This window comes from Pollachius pollachius (genome assembly GCF_949987615.1).
Source record: "Pollachius pollachius genome assembly, chromosome: 8".
Classification (NCBI taxonomy): domain Eukaryota; kingdom Metazoa; phylum Chordata; class Actinopteri; order Gadiformes; family Gadidae; genus Pollachius; species Pollachius pollachius.
Window position 1 is genome coordinate 8,569,236 of NC_136941.1, and position 17,590 is coordinate 8,586,825.

General features: G+C 41.8%; 2 protein-coding genes across 2 annotated transcripts; one reads left to right on the forward strand and one right to left on the reverse strand.

Annotated features, from left to right (window-relative positions):
* Positions 1-2,511: 2,511 nt before the first annotated feature.
* On the forward strand, positions 2,512-10,632 carry LOC307079827 (protein-glutamine gamma-glutamyltransferase 2-like; the record flags this gene model as incomplete). The annotated part of the gene is made up of 15 exons (XM_079742333.1): positions 2,512-2,521; positions 2,807-2,992; positions 3,142-3,372; positions 3,633-3,751; positions 4,093-4,221; positions 4,633-4,801; positions 4,971-5,103; positions 5,449-5,555; positions 6,293-6,381; positions 6,676-6,829; positions 6,981-7,069; positions 7,658-7,841; positions 8,087-8,247; positions 10,199-10,335; positions 10,446-10,632. 15 exons carry the CDS (start codon positions 2,512-2,514, stop codon positions 10,630-10,632), a joined length of 2,085 nt encoding a protein of 694 aa, XP_079598459.1.
* A 284-nt stretch (positions 10,633-10,916) lies between these two features.
* On the reverse strand, positions 10,917-16,626 carry rprd1b (regulation of nuclear pre-mRNA domain containing 1B). Its single transcript, XM_079740878.1, has 8 exons — positions 15,960-16,626; positions 15,626-15,755; positions 15,115-15,248; positions 14,802-14,828; positions 14,421-14,539; positions 14,028-14,154; positions 13,510-13,685; positions 10,917-12,897 (listed from the first exon to the last, which is right to left on the reverse strand). Exons 1-8 carry the CDS (start codon positions 16,108-16,110, stop codon positions 12,748-12,750), a joined length of 1,014 nt encoding a protein of 337 aa, XP_079597004.1. The 5' UTR covers positions 16,111-16,626; the 3' UTR covers positions 10,917-12,747.
* Positions 16,627-17,590: the final 964 nt, after the last annotated feature.

The window sequence follows — 17,590 nt, forward strand, 5'->3', positions numbered from 1 at the left end:
CTCTACAATAAGTATTTTGTGTCTATGCATTTCTTTCAGATTTTAGGTCCTGTCTCCAACTAGACCTGACCCTGACTGTGCTGAATCAAAAAAATTAAGAGGTCATTTATCTCCCATCAACTGCCACTCATTTTATATTATTTTTCCAGCAAATGCCTGCTGATATTTGTGTTCCATTTCACAAATCCTCCCAGCGATAGTGGACTATTTACTCTTAGCTCATCCATTACATGGAGTGTTGAGAGGAGCAAGGACATCAGACTGCATCCTGGCAGGACAACAGGCCATATGATGGTTTACGGGAGCCATGTTGCTCTCTGGCGCTCAGACACAGTTCCTCTTATACTTTTTCAATCTCATCATGTCCTGATGTCATGGCTTGTTCAGTTTTTCTCTGAAAGGGTTTCTTGGAACGGCTGGTTTGATGGACCATGGTGGTCTTTGACAGTGGGGGATGCAGAAGTTACAGCATTCGGTTCTACTGTTGGATTGTGAATGTTTTACAAACAACATCTTTGTCAGAGTACAGCTTATGTGTTGGATCTTTGTACCACACAGTATACTGTATTTCACATTTGCAACATTGTGTGTGTGTTATTATCAGATATTATTTCACCTGTTTGATAAAATGGCAACCTTTTGTAGGTAAATTCAGCAAAATCTTTGAAGATTTAATTTATTGGTGTTCGATTGCATTTTTCTGTAAAGTTTGCTTGGATTTTGTTGGATCCTCTGCTCTGTACCCTTTTTTGAGATAAAGGGAACAAAGAAGATAATTCATTTAAATTTAAATAGTTCTTAATATATACTTTTTATGAAACCTCAAATTTGGTGGTTTTCTTTTTTTTCTTCTTTTTTGTATTGTTTAGAATCCAAGATAAATACAATACGTCTTTATAGGCTAATACAAGAACTTTAAATTAACAATTTTATGAATAGACAACATTTAAATACCAGACTGGTTGGTAATACCACTCATCATTACCTCAATATAAAGTCATAAACAGTGAACATATATAAAGCTATATTGTGTGCCAATGCCTTCTAGCGACTGAGTTTGGTGACCACTTACAAAAAAAACATTTGGGTCAAAACCACTTATTTTATGGGTCCAAAGATGGTTCCAAACTGGTTCATATACCAGCATTTCTCCTCATCTTAAAACCAATGATATTTATTTTTCATACTTTCATATTTTCGATTGTGTTTGTAACAGTTGTTATTTAACAAAAAGGTTTTATATTACTCTTTGTAACAATGCCGTGTCTGATATTCATCATGGTATGTCCGTTCATATTTAAAACCACTAATATCACATTGCTCCTTACTTCCTGATTACCAACTTAATTTTTATAAACGTCAATGTTTGCTTGCTTTTTGGGGCTTTTGTTTGAGATTCATATTTTATTTATGCAACCACTACAGGTAACGCACTGATATGTGCTTTATAGAGTACTTTAAATCAAATTATGCAAAAAAAACAATTGTATTTCATTGTTATTTCTTTGTATAATCATAATTATTATCATTATTATTATTTTGTTTCTTTATCGAACACAGACGGACCACCTTTGTACACTTTTGCATGAAGATGTGATACCAGATGGTCACATTAGCATACATATATGACCCCTAATTGTTCCTCAGAAAGCCTCGTTAAGGGGAAGGACACAATGGTACGTAGACAGTGAAAGTGGAAGTGCGCAATGCCATTGTCTGGATCTATGTATTTTAGTCCCAATATAGTTAATTCACAAAAACTTTTTAAATCAGTATACACTTGTTTATTATCAGGAATGGCATGTGTGGCATTCTGTGTTATCTGTTGTATTCTGAAATAGTTTTAACTAGGGTTTTCACACGATCCAAACCACATTTCTGTTTTTTCTAGATTAAATTATTCATATAAATAAACAAGAAAGGAAGTGTGTCTGAAATGTTTCAATGTTGTTATTTAGTTCAAACGAAGACATTTAAATGTTATTTATATATATAGATATAAAGATATAAAGGAAGAGGACATCTTTCCATATTAAATGTCTGACCCCTTTCTTTTCAATGAAAGCATCATTGGAATTGGAATTTCTTTGGACTTTGAAATGTGAAATAAAATAAATATGAGCTATACATTTTCTTTGTGTGTATGTATCTGTTACTCATTGTATGCAAAGTGTTTAGTTTCATAATAAACCCCATAAAAGTTAATTATTAATACAAATAAATAATTGCACACATATGAATACATATCGAATTGTTCGCACACATTCAAAAAAACCTGACACCTACATCTAAGTCTTCATTAATGTTCATAAATCACTGCGTCTAAAAATAGTGGTGGAGTCTTTCCGGTCATGACTTATCTGTCCTTATCCACTCCAGTTTCAAACGCCACAAATACTCTTGAGCGTGGCACGACCCTGCTTCAGTGTCGACCAACCCATGAGCCCATTGGGGATACTAAGCAAACCAGGTGGAGGATCCAACACAACGAGGAACTCTCCCACTGTAGCCATGTCACAAGGTAAAGATCCCAACACTCACATATCCTGCTTTTAATTTAGACTGAAATGCAAATAACTGAGAGTAACAGAGTAATATAGACAATTTAGGCGGTGTAATGCTACAGGAGGTAGATCAGATGTCAGAATGTTGAGGGTAAGAAAAATGAGTTTGGAACATGATGACATGATGCATGACTACATATTCGTGCCTTGGATATCTATGTCATGTGTCTGTTTGCTGCAGCTCTTATATTTAAATGCATTATTTTATTATTTTACCATCTTAAACTTTCAATCCAACAAAGTGTTGGAGATTGAGCGCTGTGATCTTGACATCAAGAGCAACAAGCGGGGCCACCACACCGAGCAGAATGGAGAGGATCGCTTGATTGTGAGAAGGGGTCAGCCCTTTAGCCTCGTACTGCATCTAAAGGCCGGCAGTCCAGAGTTTAACCCCGAGGAAACAAGCTTTACCCTCATTGTTGAAACAGGTACTGTCCACTGTGTGGTTGTACACAATTGTTGTGCTTGTGAGCATGTGTGAGAATGTGCATGTAATTGTACATTGCATGATATTTTAACCAACAAGTGCATAATAATATGCACTAAAGTCACAATGTGTGTGCATTTTACTGTACAGGTACCTTGCCCTGTAAGGAATCAGGCACAAAAGTCTCCTTTGGTCTGAAGGACTCCACAGATGACAAAGAATGGAGCGCATCCGCTTCTAAGGCTCCTGGAAACACTGTAGCTCTCACTATCAGTTCCTCCCCAGAGGCCCCCATCGGGGTGTACTCTCTGAGCCTGCTTCAGCAGGGACAGAGCACCAGCCTTGGGGCGTTTGTCTTGCTCTTCAACGCCTGGTGCCCCAGTAAATATACTTCTCCTTTTTACTATTCACTCAAACCTTTCTCTTCATGTTTTGTCTATTGAATCCAGAGGAAAATCAGGATTAAATACCTGTAACGTTAGATGCAAAAAAGTTTGCTACAATGATTTGGATTTGTGTTTGGCCACACATTTCAACCCTTCACCAAATACAATAGATTTGCCTCTTTGTATTTTGTCGAAAAGGGGCATTTTGTTGTCCTAGTAGTGTTGGGGTTAGCGTTTACGTGAATGTACTTGCAGGAGATGCTGTTTATATGAGAAGTGAAACCAAGCGGCAGGAGTACGTGCTATCCCAGCACGGCCTCCTCTATAGGGGCTCAGCCACACGCATCCACCACAAACCATGGAACTTCAGCCAGGTGAGGAAAAGTCCTTACGGCAACCTTTAAATAGGACAAATCCTCCATCCCAGGTCATCCAGTGAAGTAGTCATGGCATGCATTCACATGAAAAGTCTTTGTGGCATTTAGCCAGTTGGAAAATGTTATGTTGTTGTCAATCCGAAATATGTAATTAATTCAATTGAAAAAGTGTTAATTCTTATAAGTCTTATTCAAAAGGAAACATCCTCATGTCACTCATCGATATATAAATTATTCCGATCTGAAAGAAACATGAAGTGATAAAGTTACTCAAATAAATCATGAAGTATAAAATCAAAGAAACGATAGTAACTGGACAGAACTTTTTTGGGTTGTAGTTTGAGCCTGGCATTCTGGACATCTGCCTGAAGATCTTGGATGAGGGTCTCAACGTTGTGTCCGACACTGACCAAGACTGCTCTGAGAGGCGAAGCCCTGTGTATATCACCAGACTGCTGAGCGCCATGGTAACCCCTGCTGACCACCTGTTGGTCTGTCCCAACAGACCAACGCTCTGTCTATCTATTTACCAGTCAGTCAGGCTTTCTGTCTGTCAGTCATCCCACCATTAACCAACATGTGCATAATAATGATCTGCTAAAGTTTATATTTTTGTCTTATGAGTTTTAGGCATATCAGTATCAGTATTAGTTCAAGCATTAGTATTGAGACTTTGACCTGGTTGAATAAAGGTTTAATATGAATTAATTAAGAATTAATTAAGAGGAATTAATATCAGTATCAATATCAGTATCAGTATTAGAATAAGTATTAGCTTTAGTACTAGGACCATTTGTTTATGCTTATGGGCAAACCAGTTATATGCAAGCTACTGGGGGGTAAAATTGAACTTACAAATTTGAACCCCCCCCCCCCAGATCAACAGTAACGACAACCAGGGTGTTCTGGTGGGAGAGTGGGCGGAGTTCGAGGACGGAGTGCACCCGTCGACCTGGATAGGGAGTGGGGACATCCTGCGGCAGTGGGCCGAGAGCGGGCCCGTCTGCTACGGCCAGTGCTGGGTCTTCGCTGCTGTGGATTGTACAGGTACGGCCTGCTCTGGCTGTTCCTATCTTATGCTCTATCAATGTATATATATGTCCCTTTTTTTATTCAAAGATTTGATTATTTTAGATTATAGAATCAGGTATATCACTTAATTTCTATATTTGTTTGTCTTTGTTGAATTCGTATGACTACCCTCTCTTGGCACAAGTGTCCCGTGCGCTGGGCATCCCCTGCCGAGTGGTCACCAACTTTAGTTCCGCTCACGACGGCAACGGCAACCTGCTGATTGAGAAAATGTATGATGAGGACGGCGAGAGGCTTGCAGACCCAGACTCGGTGTGGTCAGTATAATGTCCAATACAGTAGAGAGAGAGCTTCTGAGTTCCCAGAACGCTCTGACCGGGCTGTTTGATGCTGGGCTTAAAAAGTCTAAAACTAACACCCACCATCTTATTTTAGTGTTCACTGAAGACACCAATGTGTAATTCTTTTTTGGGGAAAAATTCCGATAAAAATTAGGTTGGCGTTCACAAATACATTTATGAAAACACATTAAAAGAAAAAAATGAAAAAAAAATCAGAAAGGCTCTTTCAAGTGTTTTTCTTAGATCTTCTTTTTCAAATGTAAAAAAAAAACGCCGCAAAAAACTGATAGAATCTCACATTTCTCCGTCCTGCCCCATCAGGAACTTCCATGTGTGGGTGGAGAGCTGGATGGCTCGGCCTGACCTGGAACCAGCTGGGTTTGATGGATGGCAAGTCAGCGATGCCACACCACAAGAGACGAGCGAAGGTAGGCCTACATAGTCAACGCAATTTAATATTCTTGCTCTGGAAACTAACCTCTCGAAACGAGCCTCTGTCCCATACCTTGGTCGCTCTCCATGGGCTCCAATTTGGTCGCATATAACTCACGCAGTCCACAATCACACACATTATAATGCAGCGCGCAGCCAGGAGAGAGAGAGAGAGAGAGAGAGAGAGAGAGAGAGAGAGAGAGAGAGAGAGAGAGAGAGAGAGAGAGAGAGAGAGAGAGAGAGAGAGAGAGAGAGAGAGAGAGAGAGAGAGAGAGAGCGAGAGCATAGTGCCAGCCGCTCGTCTTAACGGCAGAACATGGAATCTGTCAGGTTAATTTCATGACTTTAAAAGCACCTACTGACTTCCTCTAACGAATTAACGAGTCAAAATGTTGACATGGACGATATTTGTTGTACCAGGGCAGTACTTTAGTGTCTTTTTCTTTCTTTCTTTTACGCTATCCGACCCGCTTAGCACACGTTTCTCCATTTTCACTGTGAAAATAACCGTTGACCAAGCACTACGACATTAACGTTCCGTCATGTTAAAAAAGAAGAAAAAAAAGTGATGTATTTATTTTGCAAATCAAAAACATTCAAATCCTTTCATGACCAAATAATGAATTTTGAATTATTTTAAATAAAATAATATATATATCAAGGGCCCCCCCATTGGCCAGGGCCCTGGACATGTGCCCACTTTGCCCATGCGGTAATCCGTCATTGCTTGCAGGTGTGTTCTGCTGTGGGCCCGTTCCAGTCACCGCCATCAGAGAAGGGGAGCTGACCAAGAAGTTTGACGCTCCCTTTGTTTTTGCCGAGGTGACTTTTATTTCATCGTATTACGAAATACTAAGGTCACTGAATTTCCTCTTATTTGATTGGCTCGCCTCATGTCATTCGGAACACCACTGCAGTCGTACTTTTTGGCCCCATTTTTTTTTTTTTCATTTAGGCAAAAAAAGCACATTCCTGGTCATTTTGCATCTTGCATCTCCACTTACTCAACAAAACCAAGACACCATTATGATATTCATCACATCCATGTCATACTCGGGATACTAGTATCATACCAGCATATTTAATCTCAGTGGCTACTGATGTGTTTGCATTCAGGTTAATGCCGACGTCGTTGAATATGTCAGACTGTCAACCGGAGACTTTGTCAAGTTCAGCGGCTCGACAGATTCCGTTGGTCAAAATATCAGCACCAAGGCCGTGGGCAGGGACAAGAGGCGGGACATCACTCATCACTACAAGTACCCTGAAGGTGCGGTCGCCCCAAAAGACAATGTTTCAATAGTTAGGGGAGTGCTGTATGCAGCACCGCCCATTTTCTGACACTTCAACTACTTCAGATTTCGTAACAACCGTTAGTGTCAACCCCTGACTGTTAGACACTTTACCTTCACTCCTTCCAGGGTCTGAGGAAGAGAGGCGTGTCTACGAGAAGGCCCAACACCGCAACAAGCTGCAGAAAAAGGGCAAGGAGCCAGGGCTACGCATAAAGGTGTCCTCTAACTTTATATGCACTTCATACAATGTTATACTGTTATAAATATATATTATATATAGAATATCTTTTTTTTTGTTGCATATCTTTCTTTATTGGCAAAGCTATACAGAGCCTTGTCAGGATTTGTGCTTAGCTTATAATTGTGGGTCAAAAAAGGAATCTGTGAGTTAGCTACGACACTATGAGTTTAAAATAACACCTAAAGTGTTTGGTGTTGATACCTAGAAAACTGTTTGTGGGAATTGGAGCCAATAATCTGGTGTAATAATAAGAAATATACAGTATTACAATAGTGTGCAACCACACTAATGATCTGAATTGTTAGAATAGCATTTGATTATCCTTGGGACAGCATAGTATAGTGCTGAGGGTATTCAACTCCCAGCCCAAAGATTGGAGTTGTCCACAAACCTTCTGAAGGCATCCTTGAGCAAGTTGCCCATCCCCTACCTGCTAGCTAGAAGCTAAATTACCTGTATCTGAACTCACTGTAAGTTAACTGTATGCTTAAAAGCAAGTGAAAATTATATGCACGGTTGCAGGTGACTCATAGCATGTGATATTGTCCCCATCGATCTACAGATTAAGCTGGCTAAAAACATGTTGGTGGGCTCAGACTTTGAGGTGTACGCGGTTCTCGCCAACAACTGCATGGTGGCCAAGAGCTGCAGCTTCATGCTGTATGCGCGGGCTGTGTGCTACAACAGTACCAGGGGCGCAAGCTGTGGGTTCATCTCTGAAACGGTGACCGTGACGCCGGGGGAAGGTCAGTGGTAGAGGCTCACACAACATTGGAATAATGGGGGAGCTGTGCCTCCTGTTCAAAACATACATTGAATTATGTCAATATGTCATGCAAAACACATCACTGACATTAAAGTTTTAACAAACAAATTCCTCTTGATGCTGAAATCCTAAAACGAACATCCACAATCATCCAAATACAGATAGATAAAGCGCAATGAAACCTCCACTAAACCAGCCATGTGTTGTGCATATTTATGTTTATAGAAAAACTCCTCTTCCTAAAGTTGAAGTATTCAGATTATGGGAAGGTGATCAGCCCTGACCGGATGATACAGGTGACGGCCTTCGTCAACGACAAGGAAAACAGGGAGTACCACAAGGCAGAGAAGCTCATTGTGCTGGACGAACCAGACCTGGAGGTCAAGGTGGGCATGGCTGGCTGGAGGAGGATGTATAGGTGAATGGGTGGGTGAGGGAATGGGTTGATGGATGGGATGAGGGATGATTTGATGGATAGATGGATTGATGGATGGATGAGTGTGTGGACAATGGATGGGCAGGTGTGTAGGTTGATGAATGGATGCGTGTATGGCTGCATTTATAATATACAGTGGGGCAAAAAAGTATTTAGTCAGCCACCAATTGTGCAAGTTCTCCCACTTAAAAAGATGAGAGAGGCCTGTAATTTTAATCATAGGTATACCTCAGCTATGAGAGACAAAATGAAAAAAAAAAAATCTAGAAAATTACATTGTCTGATTTTTAAAGAATTAATTTGCAAATTATGGTGGAAAATAAGTATTTGGTCAATAACAAAAGGTCATCTCAATACTTTGTTACATGCACTTTGTTGGCAATGACAGAGGTCAAACGTTTTCTGTAAGTCTTTACAAGGTTTTCACACACTGCTGCTGGTATTTTGGCCCATTCCTCCATGCAGATCTCCTCTAGAGCAGTGATGTTTTTGGGCCTTTGCTGGGCAACACGGACTTTCAACTCCCTCCAAAGATTTTCGATGGGGTTGAGATCTGGAGACTGGCTAGGCCACTCCAGGACCTTGAAATGCTTCTTACGAAGCCACTCCTTCGTTGCCCGGGCGGTGTGTTTGGGGTCATTGTCATGCTGAAAGACCCAGCCACGTTTCATCTTCAGTGCCCTTGCTGATGGAAGGAGGTTTTCACTCAAAATCTCACGATACATGGCCCCATTCATTCTTTCCGTCACATGGATCAGACGTCCTGGTCCCTTGGCAGAAAAACAGCCCCAAAGCATGATGTTTCCACCCCCATGCTTCACTGTATGTATGGTGTTCTTTGGATGCAACTCAGCATTCTTTCTCCTCCAAACACGACGAGTTGAGTTTTTACCAAAAAGTTCTATTTTGGTTTCATCTGACCATATGACATTCTCCCAATCCTGTTCTGGATCATCCCAATGCTCGCTAGCAAACTTCAAACAGGCCCGGACATGCACTGGCTTTAGCAGGGGGACACGTCTGGCACTGCAGGATTTGAGTCCCTGGCGGCGTAGTGTGTTAGTGATGGTAGCCTTTGTTACTTTGGTCCCAGCTCTCTGGAGGTCATTCACTAGGTCCCCCCGTGTGGTTCTGGGATTTTTGTTCACCGTTCTTGTGATCATTTTGACCCCACAGGGTGAGATCTTGCGTGGAGCCCCAGATCGAGGGAGATTATCAGTGGTCTTGTATGTATTCCATTTCCTAATAATTGCTCCCACAGTTGATTTCTTCACACCAAGCTGCTTACCTATTGCAGATTCAGACTTCCCAGCCTGGTGCAGGTCTACAATTGTGTTTCTGGTGTCCTTTGACAGCTCTTTGGTCTTGGCCATAGTGGAGTTTGGAGTGTGACTGTTTGAGGTTGTGGACAGGTGTCTTTTATACTGATAAGGAGTTCAAACAGGTGCCATTAATACAGGAAACAAGTGGAGGACAGAGGAGCCTCTTAAAGAAGAAGTTACAGGTCTGTGACAGCCAGAAATCTTGCTGGTTTGTAGGTGACCAAATACTTATTTTCCACCATAATTTGCAAATAAATTCTTAAAAAATCAGACAATGTGATTTTCTGGATTTTTTTTTTTCATTTTGTCTCTCATAGCTGAGGTTTACCTATGATGAAAATTACAGGCCTCTCTCGTCTTTTTAAGTGGGAGAACTTGCACAATTGGTGGCTGACTAAATACTTTTTTGCCCCACTGTATTCAATACGCAACAATTCACACTTTTCATCCAACAAACCTGAGGGCGTACAAGGGCTTATGAGGGACAAATACTGTAGTTTATGATCATTATTCACACAATCATTTCTTAACAACGATGTTGAAGCTACACTGAACATAAAACAACGCGCTTCCCTGCAGCTTACAGGAGAGGCCAGAGTGGGTCAGCCCTTCACAGCTGAGCTCTGCCTGCTGAACCCTCTGCCTGAGGCCCTGCAGGACTGCAGCTTTACACTAGAGGGAGTGGGCCTGACTCACGAGAAGCCCATCACAATAAAGTAAGTCTCTTTGGTCCTACAAGGAGGCCTTAATAGCACTTCTGACTTTTTTTTTTTTTTTTACATTTTAAGAAAATTTGGACAATCATGGCTTCTAATTCTGTTTCTAGGCTGGGGACCGTGGCTTCAAAGCAGGAAGCCAAGGCTAGTGTCCAGCTGTCACCCAGGGAGGCGGGCTCCACTGTGCTTCTGGTGGACTTCGACAGCAACAAGTTGAAGAACATCAAGAACTTCATCCCCGTGGTGGTGATGAGTGATGCCCTCTCACCCTCTCTCAATACTATTGCAATGACATAGAGCACCAAATATACAGCACTCACTTTGCCTAATTAAACAAACCAAAACTCACGCTAAATGCCTTGAATCATAGCTTATTCATTTAAATTTGATGGTTTTATGAAGTCCTTCAGCAGTTTTAACGCACTTCTGTGCTATTATATATAATTTGTTACAAAAAACTTAGAAAGTGTATTGTTTGGCAATTAATAATTTTACTGTCAAAATAAATGGTCTAACCATCTACTATAAATCCTGTCGTCTGCACCTTTACTTGCACAAAAAACTGCTGGACAAATACTGTATATGTTCAAATGGTTACACTTTATTAGTATCCATTGAAGCACTTTAATTACAGAAAAAAATAATCCAACGCTAGTGGAACAGCATGATTCTGTAAAGAGAAACGGTCACTTAACATTCAAATAATGCAGTACCATCCTACACTTAAGAGCACCCCTTGGAAAAATCACATCCATTCTGCAACGCTGTCAGACAGCGTGTCATCCGTGGGACGAAAGTCAAATATGGAACGTCTACAAAGCTGGTATCCACAATCTTAATGTGAACTCACAAAACCTAAACACTTTAATTTGGTGCTGCCGTGTGACTCATGCCATACTCACATAAAACTCAAGAGATTGCAGATATCTGTCTGCCAGGCCTGATCATTTGATCAGAGTAGTCCTGACTCCTGAAGTTCGTACTATTTAGGTAGTACATATGGACAGTGTACTTTGTAGTTGATCAGTGGTACAGTTCAGAAAGCTTTTAAATAATTTGTTACACAAATTAAGCCTTTGTCACTTTAAAAGCTCTCAAATATCAATTTCATCTGTCCATAGATATGAAAGAACACCAACCATACGATATTCCAATTGAGATCTGGCCTAAACAAATAAAAACGGGAAAGAGATAGTACGTTGCTGAACTACTAGGCCTGTGGTTTGCATTTGCATCCTTACCCTCCTAAAGCTACTGAAATGTCCTAACATTTAAAAACCATGACTCCTCTACCAATAAACACCTGAGAACTGTCCTTCAGAACTGAAGCGGTGTAGGCCTTCTGACGCAAAACAGGGATATCAAGGGTAAAAAAATAAAAATACACAATAAACAATGTGGCAAAAAACGTTTAACACATTAAACAGATGTTTTTCATACATTTAAAAACGAATGCATATTCCTTTTTTTCCTTTTGAACAATTGGGTGATGTAGTTTTCCGCATAACAAAATGTGTCTTTTACCCATCCATCGAAATTCTCCAATGTAAGAACTACTTGCACTGTTCATTTCTTGTTTAAGCTCCATTTTCAAACAAAGGAGAAAAAAAATACTAAACAATAATTTAAAAATAAGACATTCCAAATTAAACGATTTGAACCTAATCGGACACCCAACAAAGGTCAAGAACTGTTGCATTCCAGTTTTCTACGTCCACGGCAAAGAGTCTGTGATGTCACAGTTGTAGACTATCGGCACACACGCACGCTCACGCTCTGCGAGAGAAGCACCCGCTCTCCCAACGCTTTAAAGCAAACTTAACAAAATGAAGGGAACACACTCCTTCACATCGGGGTTGCAGCGAGGTCCCGCCAGCCCCATGACACATTATGCAGGGCTTCCTCTGACAAATACGACAAGTATTGATTAGGCATTGCCATCCATGACCCCACCCGCACCAACCCTAATAGACACACACACACACACACACACACACACACACACACATATATATATATATCTGAGACCGTAGCCGACAGTCCCGGCATAAAAAAACTTGATGGTATTAAAACCAAAAACAGGAAGCCATAGCTTCCCGAGCTGGTGGAGTAGAATCTTTGATATTAAACGGGCAGGAGAAATGGAGGGAGTTGTTGTGTCATTGAAAAATGTCCACTATGATTTTTCTCTCTGTCTCTCACTCTCTTTCTCTGAGAAGCCACAAATTGTTGGGGGGGAGATAGAGATAGTGTGTGTGTGTGTGTGTGTGTGTGTGTGTGTGTGTGTGTGTGTGTGTGTGTGTGTGTGTGTGTGTGTGTGTGTGTGTGTGTGTGTGTGTGTGTGTGTGTGTGTGTTGACTCCACAGGTTGGCGGCGGGGTTAGTGTGAATGTGTCTTGGGGGGGGTGGACTCTCAGTCAGTGGAGAAGAGGTCCCCGGCGGAGGGCAGGGGTGCGAGGCCCCCTGTCACGTTGGGGAGCAGCGAGAGGTCGGGCAGGCTCTGGATGTGGGACTTGAGCTCCTTCCGCACAGTGGTGACCCGGGCCAGCTTCTGTTTGAACTCCTGTAGGGGACACAGGGGTAGAGGTAGAGACACCGAGAACCAGGAGGTCTTCTTGTCTCTGGGACAAGTTTTAATCAAACTATTTGAGAAAATCGAAATTCAAGGTGCAAGGCCCTTCGAAATATAGTCATATACTGGGTGAATATCCAAATGTAATCCAAAATAAATACTAACCATTGTTTAAGGTAACTTCTAGATTTGTACATTTTTGGACTCTATTTTCCCATCTTTTTGGGTCTTTCTGACTAATTCTAATCTTTTCGATAGTAAGATACGCTTTCTGTAGTCCCAGACAATGAATCGTAACAACACAAGACTCCTCCTGTTTCCCGCTTCAACACTGGTCAAATTCCATAAATGTCCACATTAGTCAGAAGACCGAAAACAATAGGAAAATAGGGCCCAGATTGAAAAATCCTAAAGTTACGGATTCTGTTCAACACTTACGCATTCAATTTGTTTACTCTTTCCACTAAGATTATTATGATACCTTTTAAAAAAAAAGAAAATCTTCGTTTTACTGATTCTTCCTTAGGCATATCCATCCATACATCTACACTCATCACATGTCCAACCACACTGGCACTGGTAATCCTCTGTGGAGGGCCTCACCTCCAGCTTCTTCTCCCTCTCCCCGAGGGCGTTCTTCTGGCTGCTGATATAGTCGGTCAGCATTCGCGCCAGCTGCCGGCGATCCTCCAGCTCCGCGGCCAGCCGCCCGTTGTACTCGGCCAGCAGCAGACACGCCTCGTCCACCGTCTTCGACAGCCGGTCCGCCGCCTCCTTGTCTGGGGGATGAGGAAGAGGGGCAGCAGAATTATGGAGAATTCTTTAGTGTAGATTTATTCATATCTTAATTTAAGTCATTGAAGGACACAGATGGAGAGGGCCTATAGAAGGAGCGGCCGATGTGATTTTCCGGTATAGATTATAAGTAAACAAGGAGACTGCTAACCGATGATTGGCAGTCTCAATGCATTACAACGAGACCCTTTCATTACGCATTAATAAACTAATAAACGCCACGAAACATACTTCCCACAAAAGGCGTGTCCATTGATACACAGATGCACACAGTGTATTATACGACTTGGGTTGCAGAGGAAGACACCCACACAAGTGTGTCTTACCAGTGATCTTTTCCAGTAGCGAGACATCCTGGACTTCCTGTGGCAGCGAGGCTATCTTCTGGCGCACGGCAGCGTCCCCCGACGCGGCGTTCTCCAGGTCCTGCAGCGCCTTTACCAGCTCCTCGGTCTGACCGCCGCCATGGGGGGGAGGTAGGAAGAAGCAACAACAAGAGTTCAAATAATGCTAAATAGGACGGATTATTTAATAGTCTTTTTACTCAGAATGGCTTGGAAACCATGTGCTGAAATAACAAATAAGCTTTGCCTAAAGGCTCCCATTAAATGAGGTACCAAATGAGAATATATACAAAGTGATATTCGATTGGGTAAAGAACAATGTTTTCAGTCAAGAGCGTCCCCATCCTGTGAGGCCTGAACGATGGCACCCCCTACCAGTAGAGCGCCGGTAGCGTCGGTGGTGTGCGGGGAGGCATGGCTCCTATAGTCGTCGTCCTCCTCTTCCTCCTCCTCCTGGATCTTCTGGTAGCTCCGCTTCGCTGCCCTCTTCTCCTCTATGGACAAGGGAGCCGGAGGGAGAAAGATAGAGTTTATTTCAAATGTGACTGGACCTTATAAATGAACAGTTAATAAGTGCAAGAAACAAAAAGGTCAATCAAAGGCTTTACATATGCAGGGAAAAATAAACCTTGAAGACTTGAAGTAACAGGCAATTCCAAGTTTGCCCTGATTACGGTTGGATATAAGAGAATAAATGAACGAATGACCGACTAAATATGAAACAAAGGCGGAACCAGAGAGACAAAGACAACTCACCGGTGACTTTATCGTTGGAGGACACGACTGGAATAAAGAAAGAGAGACATGTCACTCACATTTGAAAGACATCATTTGGGCGAAGCAGCTATTCAAATCATCCAGTGTCTTCCAAGATATTCAATACAAAAAACGTAAGAATACCTATAATTTTGGATTCATCATAATTGGATGGAAATTAATCATCTCAGATCTCAACACAACTAGTATATTTCAAAAAGAGAGAGAGCGAGAAAAATAATGAGTACAAGATCAAGTGGTTGAATAACCATTGAGTATTGAACGTCTGTGTTGAAGCACGCAGGCCACCCACCTGCAGGCTTGGGGCTGTTGGAGTCCTCAATGGCCAGTTTGAGCTGCTGGATAAAGTCTGCGCGGTACAGAGCCCTCTCCTTCCAGATGTTCAGCAGCCTCTCCATGGGCTTCTTACAGCTCCCATCGACCTCCCTACAGACCAAGGGTGTCCAAGAGAGTTCACAAGTTCAAGAGAGCATAACCCAGTAGAGAAGGTCAGTAAGCATTGATAAATGCAGTACAACAGATACACACCAATAACAAATCAACTGAAAAAGATGGTGTTAATAATATCATCATATAAATATCTGATGGGATTGTATTTAAAGTTTTACTAAAAGCATTAATGCCACAAGCATAATTTCCCATAGACAGTAATCAACCCATAATACACTGAACATATCCTCTGGATATTCAATGAACATCACCACAATTCAATGTTCATATTCATTGGCACTCATGCAATCAAGATTTCTTGTAACTATAACTCATTCCCATGTCCATATTTTGAGACAAGAATCGCCACTCACCGGGCCACATGGGAGCATGCATCGACTAGGACGGTCTCGAAGTCTTTGGCGAACTCGGGTCCTTTCTTTTTGCTGTTTTGGATAACGTCGTTGGCTAGATAGAGGAACGTCAGCTTCCTATTGGTTTTCGCTAAAGCACAGATGGAAAACTCCAGTTAGTGCGATAAGGGATATTCCTGATCGTATTCCAGAATAAATCCTGAATACATTCGTTTGGACAACCATGCGTCTCACAGCTCATCGACGATAGACGATACGTGGTCTGTAACATGATTGTTGAACAACACAATAATGTACCACATTGAATGGAAGTTTGAAGAAAGACTGCACTAACCCTTTTTCAGCTCCCTGTGCCAAACTTTGACGATGAGAGGTGAATGTTTACGATGGTGGATGATCCACAACGACAGGGTCTGAACGCTCTGCTGGGAGTTGCTGAGTTCAGAAAGCTTTTTCTCCAGGGCAGACTCAGAGAAGGACGACATGTTTTGTCTGGTGTACCTTCCGCCTTTAGCTATTCAAGAAACTCACACTTGCAGCGTTGGTTTGGTGAAAACTAAATGCCGCAAAGTTATCCAGTTGACCGAGCGAGGCGTGTTGCGTCGAGGACAGTCTGAAAGTGACCAATATAATCTATTCCTTAACTAATTTGGTTACTGACGAGAAAGGGTTACAAACTTCAAAAGCTGTAGGCTTTTAAACTTGCTTACCAAAAACAGTGTACTCTTGTCATGAGGCATTTGTTTACAGTCCCATCTAGCTAGCCACGCAAGGCCACCATCGCCGAACGAGACACCCAGCTGCTATCTAGCTCATCGCCTGCGCGTAAACGAATTGGCCTCTCAGCATTCCAATTAACAATTGAATCAGATCGCAGAATAAGAAAGAAAAAGCTGAAGAGTTCTATTAAAACTCAAAAATCCTCGGCACTTTCCAACTATTGAAACAGCGATCTTCGAAGATGGCTACGACATTTCACCTCACCATGCATGGCGCACCGTGATGACGTAGAAAACGATCAGCCCGGTGAGATCGGCAGTGCGCTCTCAAAACCACCGAGCGGAACAAGGGTTGGTCATAGCAAAATAAAAACGTATGCGAGGCCGAGACATGAAGTACTGTTAAGTTGATGTGTTAGTTAATATCAAATAAACTATTTACTGCGTCTTTAATGATGATGAAATGCTATAATTGTCTCGATGTTTTCTTTTCATTCAATATACGGAATATACGTTTTATTTTTTTACGTATTCTTTCAACCGCTAGGTGTCGCTTGGAGCTTGGTTGCTATAACATGGTCCATGTTATTATATTGGAAACAAACTAAATAAGCGTTCATATATAAGGCTTCCGTTAAAACACACTGTGAAATACAAAAAGGGCAAATCAGCACTCTGTATAAATACCATTGCTTTATATAACGAAATCAAAAGGCACCACTTTAGGCCTACATATATAGCCATTTTCGAAACATAATTTGTGCACCTCTTTGAGTGTTATCAGGTATAGGAATAAAAAAATTAACATTGCCAATAGGGTTTCTTTTGTGTGTGTCTCTGTGTGTATATGTGTGTGCGTGGGTGCATACATGCGAGTGTGGGTACACGCGTGCAAGTGGTCGTGTATATGTGCTTGCATGTCCTTGTGTGTCTTTAGGGTAGTTATGTAGTCCCATTGTTAACCAAAGACAACATAATATTAATAATACCACATTGTTTAATTATAGTTTATAAACATTTGGAGTACAAAACCAGAAAAACACCGTTATGAAAGGAAAAGTAAAACAGGTGGATTGGCGGAGTAGTCTCCGCCCAGTAGTCATACGGTAACCATAGCAAGTCAAGCCGCCCAAGACGCTCCACGTCCCGGACTACTGGGACACTGCCTACCGACCCGTGCCTTGCACTCCCTAACCTGACGACCGGAGAACGTCTATGCGTCCATGGTCGAGTCCTCTTTGCACTT

What these genes read in the sequence shown, in the direction of transcription:
- rprd1b (XM_079740878.1), bottom strand. Translation starts at nt 16,110, where the DNA reads ATGTCGTCCTTCTCTGAGTCTGCCCTGGAGAAAAAGCTTTCTGAACTC. An exon ending in CAACAGCCCCAAGCCTGCAG is followed by an intron (nt 14,829 to 15,114) that starts GTGGGTGGCCTG and finishes TCTTTATTCCAG; the next exon opens with TCGTGTCCTCCAACGATAAA. An exon ending in ACGCTACCGGCGCTCTACTG is followed by an intron (nt 14,155 to 14,420) that starts GTAGGGGGTGCC and finishes GGCGGCGGTCAG; the next exon opens with ACCGAGGAGCTGGTAAAGGC.